General features: G+C 32.9%; 3 protein-coding genes and 1 non-coding gene across 5 annotated transcripts; 2 read left to right on the top strand and 2 right to left on the bottom strand.

Moving 5' to 3' along the window:
• Positions 1-2,930: 2,930 nt before the first annotated feature.
• Positions 2,931-5,255, top strand: LOC105974096 (elongation factor 1-delta). Of its 2 annotated transcripts, XM_012999156.2 has the most exons (8): positions 2,931-3,101; positions 3,274-3,405; positions 3,903-4,019; positions 4,137-4,227; positions 4,362-4,488; positions 4,595-4,708; positions 4,820-4,981; positions 5,089-5,255. In XM_012999156.2, coding segments are annotated over exons 2-8 (699 nt in total). In that variant the 5' UTR covers positions 2,931-3,101; positions 3,274-3,319; the 3' UTR covers positions 5,091-5,255. The 2 variants fall into 2 exon arrangements, with proteins under 2 accessions (XP_012854610.1, XP_088679045.1); XM_088822919.1 differs by lacking the exon at positions 5,089-5,255 and having other exon boundaries at positions 3,006-3,101; positions 4,820-4,992.
• A 2,770-nt stretch (positions 5,256-8,025) lies between these two features.
• LOC148768127 (small nucleolar RNA U3) lies at positions 8,026-8,238 on the bottom strand. The gene has a single exon (XR_016033697.1). It is a non-coding gene; the product is annotated as a small nucleolar RNA U3 (small nucleolar RNA).
• Positions 8,239-11,783: 3,545 nt separating this feature from the next.
• Positions 11,784-12,695, top strand: LOC105973999 (cyclin-dependent kinase G-1). The gene has a single exon (XM_012999042.2). It carries the CDS (start codon positions 11,784-11,786, stop codon positions 12,693-12,695), a length of 912 nt encoding a protein of 303 aa, XP_012854496.2.
• A 335-nt stretch (positions 12,696-13,030) lies between these two features.
• On the bottom strand, positions 13,031-15,361 carry LOC105974144 (uncharacterized). The gene is made up of 4 exons (XM_012999215.2): positions 14,912-15,361; positions 14,112-14,546; positions 13,526-13,814; positions 13,031-13,443 (listed from the first exon to the last, which is right to left on the bottom strand). The coding sequence occupies exons 1-4, from the start codon at positions 15,296-15,298 to the stop codon at positions 13,301-13,303; spliced, it is 1,254 nt and encodes a 417-aa protein (XP_012854669.2). The 5' UTR covers positions 15,299-15,361; the 3' UTR covers positions 13,031-13,300.
• Positions 15,362-18,132: the final 2,771 nt, after the last annotated feature.

Here is an 18,132-nt window from a genome sequence, read left to right as displayed (position 1 = left end):
ATTGGAAAAGTTACTGTAAAATGTTGGAATGTAATATACGGTATGAGTTTGATACCGTGCTCTCTTATTTTTACCAAGGTTGTAGAAAGCGGTAATCGGTTCCGAGTCGGTCAGGCACCGACTCACGATTAATCAGCGCGGCGGTGATTAATCGATGATAAATCGGAAATAAATCGGTTTTTAAAATTTAATATAATATATTTCTAAATATTATTTATAAATACGCCAAACATATATAAAAAGATATTTAAACATAGTTATATCTCCATCATGTATATATCCTAATAATATAATAAAAGTTTAATAATTATAAGATCATAATATATAAATATCCTTATAAAATATAAATAAAAATACAATTTTTTTAATTTAAATTTATTCTTGAACATTCTGGCATACATCATTAGTTCTTTAACAATAACAATTAACATAAACAAAATAAGGCATAAACTCATATTTTCTTTTATTAAAATCCAACTTTTATTTTGAATTATAAAAAGAAGAAGAAAAAACCCGATTTTCAACCGATTTTTGCCACCGAGTTTGACCCGCCTTAAAGGTTTGACCGCCTAAAACCGCCTCACAGACGAAAAACCGATTTTTCAAACATTTACACTAAAATCGTAAAGGTTTTGGACCGCCTCCGCCTTGGAGACCGATTAATCGGCCGCCTCGACCGATTTTTAGAACACTGATTTTTACCATGCCATTCCCCTCCTCAGGCAAACTTAACTTTTTTAACATTCATATTCATGTATTATCCTGTCATTCAACATTAATCACATTATATTATGCCATCAAACATAACTGTAGTCTAATCCGATGTAAGTGAGTTAATTCTTATATATGTAATCGAACTGGGCCGTTTCTGAGAAAATGAGGGTCGTAGGCGAGTTTTAAGAATTTGTAAAAGTAGACCATGTTTTGTATTATATAATGTACACATTAATTCATTGGAGCACGAGTGGACAAATTTTTTTGATTAGCAGCTAAGATTTTTAGAAGTTAAAGTAAACTGGAAGTTTACAGAACCTCAAACTTTTTTTGAAAATATTCATAAAAATATCATTGAACAACTAAATATATGTAATTTAAAAAAAAAAAAAAATTGGTATATTTCACTTTGCCGAAACACTTTGAAATTAGAGTTAGACAACGTAGAATATATTAAGAAAATGCAAATATTGTTGAAAAACAAAGTTTAAAATCTTGAAATAGATTGATAGAAGAATCCAATGTATATTTAATTACAATTGATATAAGACATTCCATTCACATCAAATGCAATAATAAGTAAATTTTTTTATGGGGCCCCTATTATATAAAGAGTATAAAATATTATTGGGGGCCCCTAATTTTTTCTAAAATTCGAGGGCCCGAGGCGACTGCATCTTTCGCCTATAGTCAAAACCGACCCTGAATCAAACGAGGTCTAAGAAAGATTTTAATGGCGTTGAATTAAAATTGATGCTTGGACAATTAATAAGTATGGATATTTTTAAATTTTATAAATAATATATATATATATATATATATATATATATATATATATATATATATATATATATATATATATATATATATATATATATTTTAATGATTTTTTATATTTTTTTAATGCAAGAGCTTGTAATAAAGGACCTTTTGGTACTTCTCCCTAAATCTTAAGCAAATTAAAAAATAAATATATGGAAAAAGTTCATTGGATTAAGGCTAAAAATCATTTTGCACCCCAAAATATAACAATAGTAGCAATATGCACCCTCACAAATGAAAAAAGACAATGTGCACCCTCAAATTAAGATTAATTTAACAAATTGCACCCTACAGTTAAAAATTAACTTTTCACATTTTTTACGATAAAATCCAGATTAGCAACTAAGGGTATATCAGCCATTTCAAATTTAATTTCCCCAGCCTGAAGCACGTGTCGTTCTTCTGTCAATAAAAAATTAGGATCCATTAATAGTCGAAAAAATAGTCACTAGTTTCATTGCATTACAATTATTTATCATTCATATACTCAGACTGTATGCGTGCTCCATTAGATTCCCACTACAATATCTTTAATATGCCTATTATGTATCCATGAGAAGATGTAGACAAATTATAAACAAATCCTTGTGGACAAAGACAAATGCGAAAATAATAAATAAATCTACTTAAAAATCATATGATTTGATCAATACCCAACTGTTTCATTGATAATTGATAATATGACTTTTACCCTCTGTAACTTGTGTGTAAATAATATACAAGTATTTCTTTAACTTACTGCAATATAATCCACCACCCAATGATAAATAAATCAAAATAATAACTATTAAATATATTCATATACATATAGGCGTATGTAGAAAGGTTTGCATTTAGATATATAATTGGCACTATCATCTCACCGTAGTTTGGGGATTGGGCACACATCGGTTCACTCGGATCATCTCTGTTTTGCAATTGTTCTGTCATTGTTGTTAGAATACTACAACACAAAATATATTATAATAGTTCTGGTTCAATATCATTTCAGAAACAATTAGGAGAAGAAAATGAGTTGGATGAAATTTATTTACCTTAATCTTTAATCTTTTACTGTGAAGGAATGATCTTCCGTAGTCTGGTGGCTTGGCCGCTTGGGTACAAAAATACTAAGAGAAGAAAACATTGTAAAATAGGTTTTAAGTCAATGACACTCTTATCCCTTTCAAATTCATGTGTCCAGCACGTGACTGAAATTAAATTTGAAATGGCTGATATACCCTTCGTTGCTAATCTGAATTTTGTCGTAAAAAATGCGAAAACGTTAATTTTTAATTATAGGGTGCAATTTGTTAAATTAATCTTAATTTGAGGGTGCACATTGTCTTTTTTTATTTGTGAGGGTGCATATTCCTACTATTGTTATATTTTGGGGTGCAAAATGATTTTTAGCCTTGGATTAATTCTGAAAACTTAGGGGGGTAAATATCAGTGAACACAAAAAGTGAAGGGCCTAAATAGAAATAAGTAGCAACTTTCCAACACTCGCAACTCGCAAATAAAACCCTAGTCAGTCTGCCACTTCTCCTCCCCCACTCCAATTGTACAACCGGCCGCCGCTCTCTGTGAGTTTTCATCTTCATCTCTCTCTCTCTCTCTCTCTTTTCTCTCTACATGTTTTATTGCATACGCATATACGTATATCTCTGAATATATATTTTTTCCGTGGTTCTGCACGAGATTGTGGGTTTCTCTTTTAGATTTTGGATCTTATTTTTTGTAATTGTTTAATTGAAGGCATAAATCGGACAGATCAGCTTTTGAATTCGGTTATCTCTGAGCAATGGCTGTCGCTTTTCACGATCTCGGCTCAGCTGCTGGCCTGAAGAAGCTCGATGACTACCTTTTGTCCCGCAGTTACATATCTGGGTATGTTTAATTCTGCCCCAATTGATGTATTTCTATTGGATCTAAGTTTCTAATTTAAGAATCTGACGTTTCTATGCTGTTTTATGCAGTGATTTGTTCTTTTAAACCTGTTATTTTGTGCAAGATTTGATTTTTTTGCATGTTCGCAAAAAAAAAGGGGGGGTTTTTTAGTGTCTATTTGCAATTAATTAGAGAAATTGATTTTGACAATCGAAACCTTATATTTAAATGATTGTGCAGTCACTTCAATTTGATTGGTCTACGCTCAGTAGACTAATGATAATTTTCTGCCGTTTTCATCGTTGGTTCGGTTCTTACAGCTGTTATGTTTTATTGGAAATTCAGTGGTTGAAGGTACTTCATCGTTAATAGATACAAAATCCAAATTCTAATTGGCTGATAATGTGCTTGTATTGTCTTTTTTCGATGCGGGTTATAGGTTGAGAGAAGTCGTGTAATTTATATGTTATACTAATGTATCGTATGTCTTTTCTCAGCTATCTAGCTTCGAAGGATGATCTCACCGTGCTTGCTGCACTCCCAAAGGCTCCATCGTCTGACTACGTGAATGTGTCGCGATGGTACAACCATATCGAGGCCTTGTTGAGGATTTCGTATGTCCTTTCCTAACATTTATTACATTATCCCATTTTCAAATGTTCTTTTTGTCTCGCCTAAATTTCCCGATTGTGATGTATTGATTACTTAATTTTTATTCCGCTTTTTTGCAGTGGAGTTTCCGGCGAAGGATCTGGTGTGACCATTGAGGGCTCCGCTCCAGTTTCCGAGGCTATTGCCACTCCACCAGTTGCAGACACTAAGGCAAGAAATCAGAAGTTTTTGATATCTGGAATTTTGTCAACTTGTACTCCTTTTACGTTTTTTCTAGAATGAATATCTAAACTTGGACCACTGTATTCATAATGCTATCGTTGGATCGAAAATTTAACTTTCAGGCCTCAGTTGCTGAGGATGAAGATGATGATAGTGATGTGGATTTGTTTGGTGAGGAGACTGAGGAAGAGAAGGCGGCCTCAGAAGCACGTGCAGCTGCCGCAAAGGCATCAGGAAAGAAGAAAGAGTGTAAGTCCTTTAATATATTTATACGTGTAACTAATATCGAGATATACATACCTAAAACTTGGTTTTAATTTTGTTGTAATAATTTGCATTATATTTGTAATTACAGCTGGAAAGTCATCAGTTCTGTTGGACATAAAACCATGGGATGACGAGACTGACATGAAGAAGCTCGAAGAAATTGTTAGAGCAGTCGAGATGGAAGGTCTATTTTGGGGTGCATGTACGTATTTATCCCTTGTCACCGTTATTCAAATTTAATTTTCTGTTGTTTGTCGACAAGCAAATTATTGTATTATTGAGCTTTAATCGTGATTTTTTTTGTTAATTGCAGCCAAACTTGTCCCGGTTGGATATGGAATCAAGAAGCTGCAAATTATGATGACCATCATCGATGATTTGGTATCTGTTGATACTCTGATCGAAGAGGTTCTCACAGTTGAACCCATAAACGAATATGTCCAGAGTTGTGACATTGCAGCCTTCAACAAGATATGTAAGTTTTAGCCTAGTTCAAAACTTTTGTTTCGTTCGACTTTCGATTTGCATCGACTGTTTTTACGTTTCTTATTGGTGGCCTTTTTTGTTCTTTTTTTCTTGCAGAGAGCACCTGGTTTGTTCATCGGCTACGCAGTCGAGATTTTTGCAACGAAGTTCTTCTATGATTATGTTTTTGTTATCGTTTCATTTCGTTTTTAGGGTTTTGACATTATGTTATCAACTAATTTATTACTCTGTTATCTTTGGTAATGCAGAACCTTGATTTATTACTATCAATTTTTTGTGATGAATATTTCAGGTTTTAAAATAATTAATAATTAATAATTTATTGACAAAAATAAAAGAATTACATGAACTAACCCCTCACTAAAGATATGCAGAACACATTAGTAGATGTCAATCCTATTTTTCTTTTTCTTTTTATTTTCTTCCTAAAGCTTCATTGAATCATATGTTCAAATTTGATCCAATAAAAAAAGTACAGATTTTTTGTATACCAAATGATGCTTTTGTCTAGGTCTTGTATAACATATGTTTCAATGACGATTTTACGTTGTATTTTATTCTTACAAACTATACAATTTATAATTCACGAATAAAATACGCCCACATCTAATGTCAAATTATGAGAATTCCCCTCATGTTTAGATAATTGCAATAATCCCTCAACTATGAATATTCTTACGTCCCTTTATGTATATTTACAAACGAATAGACACATCTTGTTTCATAATATTCACACAATTTAGAAAATTCCACTAAATTTGTAATTACCCAAACATGAGTATTAGTATTTTTTTCTTCGTAATTTGACCTTCCCTAAGAAGTGTAATCTACACTTTAATTAATGTTCGTAAGCTATTGTACTACAACTCAGAAGAAGAAAAAGCAGAGTAAAAATCGATAGAACATAAACATAAATATTGACAATATAAAAAGAGATGAATTCAATTTGCTAAAAGAAAATACTCATTTATATATTTGGAGTTCCACACAACAATTGCCGATCTATATATTACAATATTTGCATCATTAATAATAAAATCGAAAGCAAAAAAAAAAAAAAAAAGTCAGCATCTACCAATTAGAATCTTGATCCTCATTATCTCCAAAGTAGAGGTCAGAGTCAGACAAATCTTGATCCATATCAATGGTGAATCTGAACTTCTCCGTGGGTAATAATACCCTGCAACGCGGCTTTGTCCAAAACCTCAGATGGTTGACTTGGTCAACTGCAGGTACAACATTATATTGACCACTACTTGATTCTTTGACAACATTCATCATCATCATATCATCATCTTCTTCCCTTGTGATCTTTTTGAATTCGCCTGTCTGAAAACTGATGACGTCATCACGTTTCTTGATAGTAGTACTAATAATGCCTCTATGTTTGCAACCACGTTTTGTCCGAACACCGTTGAGAGAATAAATACCATTATTATTATTAATCTTCTTGTTGAAGGAATTCTTGGAAACCCGTTTTCTCATAACCGCCCCGTAAAAAGACGACCCGTATAGATGAAAATAACCATTCTTCTTGCTGCAGGAATCCTCTGTGGCGGCGCCCATGGCAGCTTGTCTATGAATTCTTTTTATTTTTGTTTTCTCTCTCTCGATATTTTTTTTTACTGTATGATTTATTTAGTTTCTGAAGCAATGAGGGGTGGTATTTATTTAGTTAAGTTACTTTGTGCACAAGGTAGGGTTAATTTTAAAACACGGCGGATCAAAATATTTGTATACATAGAAATTTCTCATAACCAACGACTACTATTTATTATTTATTATTTATTATTTATACAATCTTATTTGGAAATAAGGAGGGGGGTATCCAATAAAAATTAAAAAACCCCAAAAGGCCCAATTGATTTCATTTAATCGATGAAATATCATGCTTACACAATTAAAATTATTGTTTGTTGATAAATAAAGTGAGATAACTAGCTAGATTGAGATACACAATAAACTCGATAATTTAATAGGTGGAATTATTAAAAAAAAAAAAAAAAAACTCAATAAAAACGGTACTTAATTAAAAGATCGACCATATCAATTCTTTTCACTTGGATTCTTTCTATTAGATATTCGGTTAGACATTCCCCTTCCTTGTTCTCTAGTCTGTCAGCTCAACAATTCTCCACGCTAATAATAGTAACAATTTCAAAGATGTCATTAACAAATAAAGCGGAAAACTATTTCATTGAGATAAGAAAGAAACAAAAAATAGAAAATCATAAAGAAAAAAAAAAAAAAAAACAGAATTTGTTACAAAATTGCCATTAATTTAGTGAGTCTTGATTTATTTTATTAAATTCGATTAATTTATGAGTCCAGTTTAAGCTTATTATGGATCAACCCAACCTAAGCCCGTCCAAGTAAGTTAAAAATTAAATGTTTTATATATTTAAGTTTTCATGATACGGATACAAGATACACTCAAAATCGATGATGACATTTATCACTCAAAATATAAAAGATAGGGAAAATTATATTTTTCGTCCTCAAATTAAATTAAATGGAAGAGTGACACCCTAATATTGAAGAACACCTATTGTCACCACTTTATAAAACTAAATTAGTCACCTTATAGAGGATAATAACATTCGATTTAAATTCCATTTTACATTCTTGAAATATAGGTTTTTGACACTTTGCATCCTTCAAAAAAATTAATAGCACTTTGTACCTTTGAACATAATAAATTATGCAAAATGACTCCCCAATGAATTTTTAAAACTAATGATAATAAATTAATATTTTCGGTGGTATTTTTTTAGAATACTAAATGCCAAATCAATTAATTTATATGTATTTATCCTTTTCGAAACTAAAAAGTGAAGAAAATAAAAATACTCCTCATACACATTTTTTTCAAAAAAAAGAAAATACAAAATAATATTTAATAAACAACAAAAAAACTCTTTTTATTGAAGTAAATAATTAACTAAATGTTATGTATCAAATTAGTTAATTGTTTTTGTGTTTTAAAGATAAAATGGAAATAATAATTAAAAAAAAAAAAAAAAAAAGGTTTAGAGTCTGTCAGACAGCTGCTCGACCACCCCAGCCAGCCGAAGCTAACCAAGAACGATCCTCTACTGAGTCAGCTGGCCTGAGCCAGTGAATCTGTTAATCACGCTCTGGTCGAGCAGCCATGGTTCATCCACCAGACTTAGTTTCCTGTCTCCTTAGAAATCAAGGATACAAATGTACGAGCCTATAGAACAGATCCTGTTCAAGTAAGGTCGTGATGATAAGTGCTGCGTTAGCTGTATAAATATATGTTCTTTATTTCGTATTTTTCCAATGTGGGACGAAACTCTGGGCAAACTTAACTAATTCACTTGCGCCACTAATTAAACAGCTGTTACCAACCCCATTCTCCAGATTTATATAGACAATTTTTAAAGGAAGTATTTTTATTCATTTATGTTTTATTTATTAATAACATGCATTGTTTCATTAAAAGTAAATGAGAAATAACTTGCATTCTACAATACTGACAAACTACTATTACATTTACAAGTAAACTATACATCACATATTGTTAATAAAAATTCAAATAACCCAAACAACTTTAAAGTATTAAAATTTCTTTAGACTTTTATATATATATTGAAAAATTAATATAATTAAAGTATTAACATCATTTGATGATAACAATTAATAATAATAATAATTAAAGTATTATGACATTTTGCCCCCAAACTTTGATGTGTTTTACATGTTACCCCCTAAACTAAAACAAACTGCATGATGCCCCCTAGACTCTGTTATTTGGAGCATAGTTATCGAATCGGAAAATATCGGCGTATCGTTTTCTTCCGTATATCGTATATTATCGTTATCGTAAGATATTTAACCAACTATTAAAAATAATACAATATATATATATATATATATATATATATATATATATATATATATATATATATATATATATATATATATATATATATATATATATATATATATATATATATATATATATTATAAAAATACTATAAAAATGTAAAAGTTTATAATTTAAAGTCAAACCACTAATTCCTAATTTCTTAAAAAAAACTAATCTATCATAAAATAGATCATAAAAAGGACAAAGTCACAATAGTCATGACTGCTCATAAAAATAACATCAACAAAGTTCAAATTTTGATCACTAATTTGTTAAAAAAATAATCTGTCACTCATAATCTTCAAAATCAATGTCACTTAAAGTTTTTTTTATCCACCAATTTCAAACGAGTGTCTTCATCCTCATGTTTATCAATCTCTTCAACTTCATCAACTTCAACTTTGCATTTTTCCTATTTTCTCTTATCAATGTCAAACTTGGCGTGTAAATTTTGTGTATCTAATATATGTATGAAAAACATTAAATAATATTGAAATTCGTTTTTAGGCCATGATAATGTGAATATTTCGTTTCCTTCTTTATTTTTAATTTTTTAATTTTTTTTGTTTTTAATATTTTGACTCATATCGTAAATATCGTATTGTATCGTGATATGGCGATACGATATGATATCTCGCGATATTTAACGGTATTTATGCATAGCCGATACATATTATGAGTTCTATCGTTTTGATTGGAACCGTACCGTCTCGCGATAAATATCGCAGTATCTCGCGAGTTTAACTACTATGATTTGGAGCACCAATCACGAAATTGGCCATTTTTTGTCCAAATCCTCGCCGGAATTAATTGTGCGCGGCAATTCACACATGTTTTAGTAGGGGTAGAATCAGCAAATACCACTCTTTCTTCCTCTCTCTTGAATACATAGTCGAGGAGACCTTAATTGACTATTGAACGTAGTCGATTAACATGCATGAAAAGAGCAATGGTCGCGGCATAGAGCGACGACGGGTAAGTCGTCGATCTTGGAGGTGGCGCAACCCATCGGAATTCGACTAAAATATGTGTTACCGGAGAAAGGTGAAAAACGCAGAGAAGAGATCGAGAAGAAAGCAACGGAAAAAAGAGAAATGAAAAATAAAATTAAGGTTTTGAAAATGGACAATTTAAATTTGTGAGGAGAGTTGTTTTTAAGGGAAATGGGTTTTTTCAAACTATTTATTTGAACAGGTTCTACCTCAAATGATTTTTTTTTTTCAAATGAAGGAGGTCTTGCTAATTTTTCCTTGACGAATAAAGCGGAATAACAAATAAACTGGAAAACTGTTTCATTGAGACAAGAAAGAACCAAAAAAAAAAAGGGTAAATAGCACTTAACCCTCTTGTGGTTTGGATATTTTGCACATGACCCCCTTATGGTATGAATTTAGGCACATAACCCCCTTGTGGTTTTGACAATTTGCACATGACCCCTTATGGTATGAAATTAGGCACATAACCCCCTTGTGGTTTTGAAATTTTGCACATAACCCCCTTATGGTATGAAATTAGCACATATCCCCTTGAATAGAAAACTGGAAAAGACTAAATTACCCCTATCATGTCAAAAATTATTGTTTTAATTTAAAAATAATTGTTCTATAAAATGAAAAGCTTAATGTATTTTTTTATAAAATGAGAAATATAACTAAAACTAGTAACTTAACCCTTGCAATGCACGAGAGTGGAATAAAATTATTGCAAAATATATTTTTAATTTAAATCATAATATTGAGTTTTTAAAATTGGAACTGTTTAAATTTAAATTCTATCGATAGTAAAGAGCAAAAAAGAAAAGAAAAAAAAGCTCCGTCTTCACATGCTTTGGTCTTCAAACAAAAATTAAGAATACAAATCTCTTGTTCTAACTATTTTTTCATAAAGAGAAACATGTGGGCACGACATTGTAATTGGTCCATGGGGATTGCCGTTGCACCCGCACGAAGAGCCTCCTGCAATTCATGACTCTCGCTTGTTCCCCCTTAAACATACCACTATTTTGCTCTTCACTTTCTTGGAGTCGAGTGTATCTTCCTTACATTCCTTATACAAAAAAATTACGAAATAATAGCTATAATTAAACATTTCTCAAACACCACCAGGTGTCCCTCAGGGACAACCAAATAGGATACCCTTCAAATATCACAATTCTGAGAAGTGGGATTGAATATTACATATTTTTCATGAACAAAAATATTTATATATGCACTCATTTTACAATAATGTACTAATATATAGTATCTTTAGCTTGATCATATCGAGTTATTAGAACAATAATACCTTTACATTATGGGTAACTTATTGAGAGACATTTTCAATCGATATTATTGTCTCATCTTCTTCATTATTTATCTGCAACAAATATCACATACCCGCCTAAAAAAATGGACAGTTAATTAAATTTGAAAAGAAACGAGAGCTTTGCAAACTAATAAATAATATTTCAATGGCGCAAGATCACTATTAGGATTTATAACTTTATTTTATACTACATCGGGTGAAAACAAAAGAGACTTATGTGTGGGAACATAGAAAACTTTGCCTAAAATAATCTTGTTATTTCAATAGAAAAGAGCAATTTCATTAATTGTAAATTAAAAAAAATAGATTACCGTAGACATTGTTTTCCTTTTATTTACGGTTTTCCTTTTATATGTGGAGACCTATTTTCTGATAATATAAATATAAATAAATAAAATAAATAAATAAAAGATTCTCGGATGCCCAATCAGCTTGAGTCCTGGTGAATTAGAACTCTTTACGGCATTATATTTAAGAAGCCTAACCCCCCTCATAACTAACCCTTTTTAATTAACAATTTACCAAAATTAAATCAGAAATTAAAAAAAGAATTAAAGAATTACAAGAAATCGATCTGCATGCAATTATATCATCAATGGCGGTTCTCCAAGCAGCCGGGAACAATTACTCTGTTCGACAAGCAGTCAACGCTTACTTCGGTTCGAACGACGACACGGATTTCGACCGGTACGAGTTACTCGGCGTGATCAGCACAGGTTCTTACGGCAGGGTTTACGAGGCTCTCGACAAGAAAACTCAAGAAGTCGTGGCGATGAAGCACGAGTTTCTAGGGCTCAGTAACTCAACGTTGAGGGAGATCGACATCCTCAAATCGCTCCCTCCGCACCCCTCCATAGTCGAGTTCAAAGGCGTCTTTGTTGATCGAAACAACTGTGTCTTCGTCGTGATGGAGTACGTGCAGAAAGATCTCAAAGCATACATCGCGGATAATTACAGGATCACGTGCGTATGGCAAGTTCAATTCTTGATGAAGCGGATATTGGAGGGGGTTCGGTTTCTGCATGAGAATGGGCTGATGCATCGGGATTTGAAGCCGTCGAATATTCTAATTAAAGAACGGTTGCAAGTGAAGATCTGCGATTTCGGTTTGTCGCGAAGAAGAAGTAGAGAAGGAATTTACACTAGTGAAGGTGTGGGAAGTCGATGGTACAAAGCACCGGAATTGCTTATCGGTTCGGGTAATTATTCGTCTGCGGTCGATATGTGGTCGGTGGGATGTATTATGGCGGAACTTATTATCAAGGACGCTCTTTTCAAAGGGGTTACCGAAATCGATCAGCTCTGGAAAATTAACGAGTTTCTTCATACACCGGGCCGGCCGGCGAGTTACGAACTGGGGATAAGGTTTGATGTTGCGTATATTTTTACGGGAGCTCCGAAAATTACGGAATGTGGAATTGATCTGGTTTTGAAGATGTTGGCGTACGATCCAAAGGACAGAATTACTGCAAAAGATGCTCTTAATCACCCTTGGTTCAAGCAGTAATCCATCAACAGGCGCAGTCGTCGATCGATCGTTATTATTAGGGTTTCTTAATTACTATTTGAATAGTGTTGTATCATAAGAATTTTTGGACTATTTTGATTTTTTCATTCAAAAAACTTCTGTTGCATATTTTTATTTTATTTTCTTTATGCTATTTTCTATTTGAAGTTTTAAAATTGATCAGTTGATCTATGTTTTCAATAAATAATTAGGTTTTTACCAATGTTTTATTAGGCTATAGTACATTCAATATATTAAATTTCTGATCTTCTAGTTAAATATTTTTCAATATTATATAGAAACTTTTATGTTATTTGTTCGACTGAAAACAGACATGGGAAACGGCATATATCCCAAAAATAGAGATACAGTTATATTTATAAATATTATATATAAGTTTTTATATACATACAAATTCTTTTTATATAGTTTCAAACAAACATATTGCAAAAAAAGTTTCACTATCAACTTTTGACATGTTAGTAACTATTTCCCGAGAACCAATTGAAAAGGGGCAATCGGGTCTTTTACGGAGCGAGAAGCTGTGCGAAAATTAGACGACGAAAAAAACGTACCTATGCGTTAATTCCAGCTTCTTGCTCGTGTTACCGGACAGTGACTGTAATGGTTTTCCCGAGCACAAAGAAAACCAGCGATAGCTCTATGAAGAATATCGTATTAATCAGCATCCGGTCGACTATCCATCCGAATATTGTGAATCCACCAGTATTCGACTGCACATACGTAACTGCAAAACAAAATAAAATAAAAGTGAGAAACATTTAATATATACGCAGATTAAAAAATACTTATGATATAAATATTCGTACCAAAGGCCTGCCTCCTCTCGTACGAGGAAGTAGAAGAAATCGGTTGTCCGTTTGTGGGCAAGGGAATGTAATCAGCAGATTCCAAATCGGGTTCGGAATAATTTACAGACAAGGTTTCTTCATTACCACCGTTTTGTAGAATTTCGGACGCTGAAACGTTACTTGAATTGCAAGTAACCAATGCATGCCATCTGCTAGCAATTGAACCGAGACTCTGTGCTCTATGCGAAATCTTTGCTGCCGCATTTAAGCACAGAACTATTCCAACTAACTGAACAATCGAGAGCACCTGCATTAATACGGTAGTAAATTAACCGGTCAACCAACTAATCATAACTTCTTGCTTAATTCAATACGATATTTGATGGGGGGTTAATTGCAATTAGTACCCCAGTGAAGTATCGAATTATTACAAAACTACCCCATGTTATTTTATCGGGAACCCCCTAAATAAGGGCACTATTTACTAAAAAAAATCATAAGGGGTTTTTTTGCCAATAAAATGATATGAGGTAATTTTGTAACCATTCGATATACCACACGTGTACTAATTGCAATAAACTCTAATATTAGGAGATCGACTTACTGCAAAATCACCTCCGTTGATCAAATTGATGACACCTTGATTCTCTGTTGTCTGTAATAATGTAACAAACTGACTAGCTGTAATAACCAAGAACTCGAGGAGAAGAAAGATCCGGAACCTGTGGCTTATTTTCGATAAAGCGTAGGCTAGAGCCATGTGCTCCTCAATGTAAACCGAAACATCGGAATCTATTTCAAGAACTTTCCCGTAGTTTTCGAAGTGTATTATTTGCAGATTTCCGACCAAATGGAATAAAGCACATCCAGACAGAAACACGAGCGTTGTATACGACCATGAAAAGAGACAAATAAATAACAAAACAACCGATAACCACCACGAACCGTCGTGATGTAGGTAAATCAAACGAGCAGCCTCGCGTGCCGCTTTCAATAGAAAGCAAATTCCGAACCATGAAGCTAACAAGCAGTAAAATGTCTGGATAAAAAAAACATTTGGATATGTGAATTAATAATCCAACATTTTCCAATACAAATTCAGACAGCAAATTGTTTGTGTTCCCCTAACAAGGACTTGCTCGATATAGTTAAACTTCTACAGTCGGGACTAGGGAAATTCTATTAATTTAGCAAATTATTAAATTATCGAGTTAGTAATTTAACACGTTTTCACCGAGTCGGGACCCGAGATTAATTATTATTTAATCGAGATTATTAATTTATCGAGTATTAATTTATTCGAGGTTCTTATGTATATTTAATTCATCATCTGACCACTAATTAAAAACTGATTGGGCACAAAAAATAAGTAAATAAATTTTATGCATATATTCAAATTCTTACACGAAATTTCCGAATGTACTGTGTGCAGAACTGCGTGGTGTGGCCGTGGCGGCGATCGACGAAGAGCGCCTGCCGGACGCCGTAGCGGCGGAGATTCCGGGACACGCAGAGGAGAGAGACGGCGGCGACCACCGCCCGGGAAACGAGGATTTCGAGCTCGAAGGTGTCGATTTCGAACCGCTCGCAGCCGGCGGCGCACCTCGAGAACTCGTGCACGGAGAGAGGCACGGCGACGGCGAGTACGAGGAAGGCGAGCCAGGAGAGCGTGCCACGGAGGAAAGTGTAGTGGCAGAACCCTAGGATGCCGAGGAAGTTTTCCAGAGTGGTTAAGGATCGGTCGAGCTCCGAATCGGAGTCTCCGACGAGCGGGAGCTCAGGCGACGCCATGAAAGTACAAGCTGCGTGATTCGCGAGGTACCAGCTGGTGATGCAGGAGTGAATAAGGAAGCGTTGCCCGATATTGATTGACAAGTCAGAACGAGTATAAAAGCGTCAATGATATGAGGCCCATTGGTGCCACGTGTGAGTTTAATTTGATGGCACGTGTAAGTAAAAGGATTAATTTATGTCGTAAAAGTAACAAGTGTAAATTACATCCACCCCTGAGGATTTGTCAAATTAGGAAAATTCCCCTCATATTTGGGTAATTACAACAACCCCTCAACTATAAATATTCTTACACGCTCACACTTGCGGTTTCAAATTTAGTGGAATTTTCGAAATTATATGGAATATTATCACTTTTGTACACGTTTTATCTCATTCAAACTTTGAAGCAAGATGATCATAATATGTGTTTTTTAGCTTGTATATAACATATTGTGGTGCACCAGAAACTTTTTTTTTACACAAAACGAGTACAAACTAGAGCGCATTCCACGAAATTTAGATGACTGTTGAATTTGACACCATAAAAGTGGATATGTAAGAAAAAATCATAGTTTAGAGGTAGATGTAATTATCAAAACAAGAAGGGTTTTTCCGTAAATTGACCATATCGCAGGGGTGGTTGTAATTTACCCCTTTTTTTTTCCAATATGTCCAAAATAAATACTATTATCAACAATCGATTTGCAATTGATCGTTGCATCGTATAATTAATTAGGAAATCAAAAAAAAAAATATTTAAAAATTTGTTATTCAATATATTTCTAACTCTTCAGAAATTGCAACATGACCCTAAAATGTCTAAAAGGTGTTCTCCTTTCATGTTCGAAACGCAAAAACATTAAAAAAAATTGAAGTTTTTGTGCTACACAGCAAAGAATGTGTGATAATTTGCTAAACTTAATGGACTCCTTGATCATTTTGACTTAACATCATAGAATTTTCCCTTGTTGTACTTCAATCAATAGTATAATAAGTGATTATTAAAAAAAAAAACATTAGTATCTTATACGTAATATGGGACAATAATCGACCGTCTTGGCACTAACTCTGCACTGCAAAGTACGAACAACCTATCCAAAACAATATCGATATATAAAATAATAGGAAAATTAGCTGAAAGTCCTTAAAAACTTCGCCTTAAGAACAAGTGAATTTGTCTTTTTGCTAAAGGTCCTTGTGACCTATCTCGCCCTAGATCTGACTGTCACTAGATGTGGAGTTTCTCTAACGAAATTGCTTACAGAAACTAAAAGTAATGGTGACGGTGATTTGTACTGCTTAGTCATATTAATAAGCAACAACTTAGTTAAAATGAAACCAACAATTATGATGACGGTAATTTGCACAACTTAGTAATATTGATAAGCAACATCTTAGTTAAAATACACCGAAGAAAAATTAAAACAAGAATAGATACATCTCACAACACATACACAACTTACACATACAACTTATAAAACTCATTTACATAGCTTAGTTACGTTATTAATGAGCAAATGTTTAGCAAAAACACATGTATTTCATATAACTTTACTGTAAAGTTTGGATTAATTAGATAGCTTAGCGAGCTTATTTGTATAGTTTAGTTACACATCTTAGTTAAAATAAACTAAAAAAAATTACATAAATCTCTAGTGCATGCATCACCACCAACATTACCATCTCTGGTGCATGCATCACCACCAATATTACCATTTTTCATCACCAAACAATTATTCATATTTTTCCTTTTCTGTTTACATGATTATTAGGTTACAACTATGAGGAGAAGTGCAACCAAAATCGTATGTATGTGCGTTTGTATGGTTGCGTATACGTCCTTGTGTGTGATTGTGGAAGAGTTTCGACGATGGTAGCGACTGGGAGTATGTAGGGATGTAGCAGATTTAAAGTACAACGGGATTGGACAGATCTGACGGAGTGCAGTTAGTTAGACGAAATGAAAGTAAAACTGAAGAACATAAGACTTTAACAAATTGCAAAAATTCGGTTATCCTAATCTAAAAGAATGTTAGTGCCCAACGAAGTTTAACAAATTGCCCCAAAAATAATAAAAGAATAGCTCATGTTTCGGAAAGGATGACAACACTTTTGGTAATTGTGAAACATAACTTAACGTATTCCTTGGATTGGTTATAGAACTTAACGAAGCTAATCGAGATTGCAATGGATGTTATCACTAGTTTTTTTCATGAACTAATACGAGCGTAAACAAGCCGAGCTTGGCAGTTTTGGCGAGCTCGAGCTCGATCTCGAGCTCTTCGAGTATTATTTTTTTTTAGCTCGAGCTTGAACCATCTTGTGCATATATTTTTTTTATTAATATTATTAGAAATTTATTATTATAAATTATAATAAAAAAATTCTAACTAAAAAACCTATAATTTATTTATTTATATGAATTTATTAATTATTTTATATTAACGATATTTAAAATAAAATAAAAATTGAAAAAAAAAAAAAAAGCTCGCTAACCGGCTTGCGCACGAACAACTAAAAATGAGCTCGGACTCGACAACATCATGAACCTCGAGGTCAAGCTCGAAAAAATTGAGTTTGAGCTTTTGTCGAGCCGGCTTGGCTCATTTACACCCCCTATGAACTAATATAATAAATTTATTACATCTAATGCACCTATCTAAATCTCTTTTGCTCTTCAATTAAATAGTGTTTCAGATGTTTAATCCCACTTTGCATCCTTAAAATAGAGTCTTTTGGCACTTTGCATTCTTGAAAAACGATAATAGCACTTTGCACTCCAAAATACTTTAAATCATTCACAAAGTCACCATAAATTGAATAATGAAGCCAATTTCATTTTTTTTCTATGG

This window comes from Erythranthe guttata, chromosome 9, assembly GCF_056151865.1.
Source record: "Erythranthe guttata isolate IM_541 chromosome 9, IM_541, whole genome shotgun sequence".
NCBI lineage: Eukaryota > Viridiplantae > Streptophyta > Magnoliopsida > Lamiales > Phrymaceae > Erythranthe > Erythranthe guttata.
This window is presented reverse-complemented; position numbering and strand designations above follow the sequence as displayed.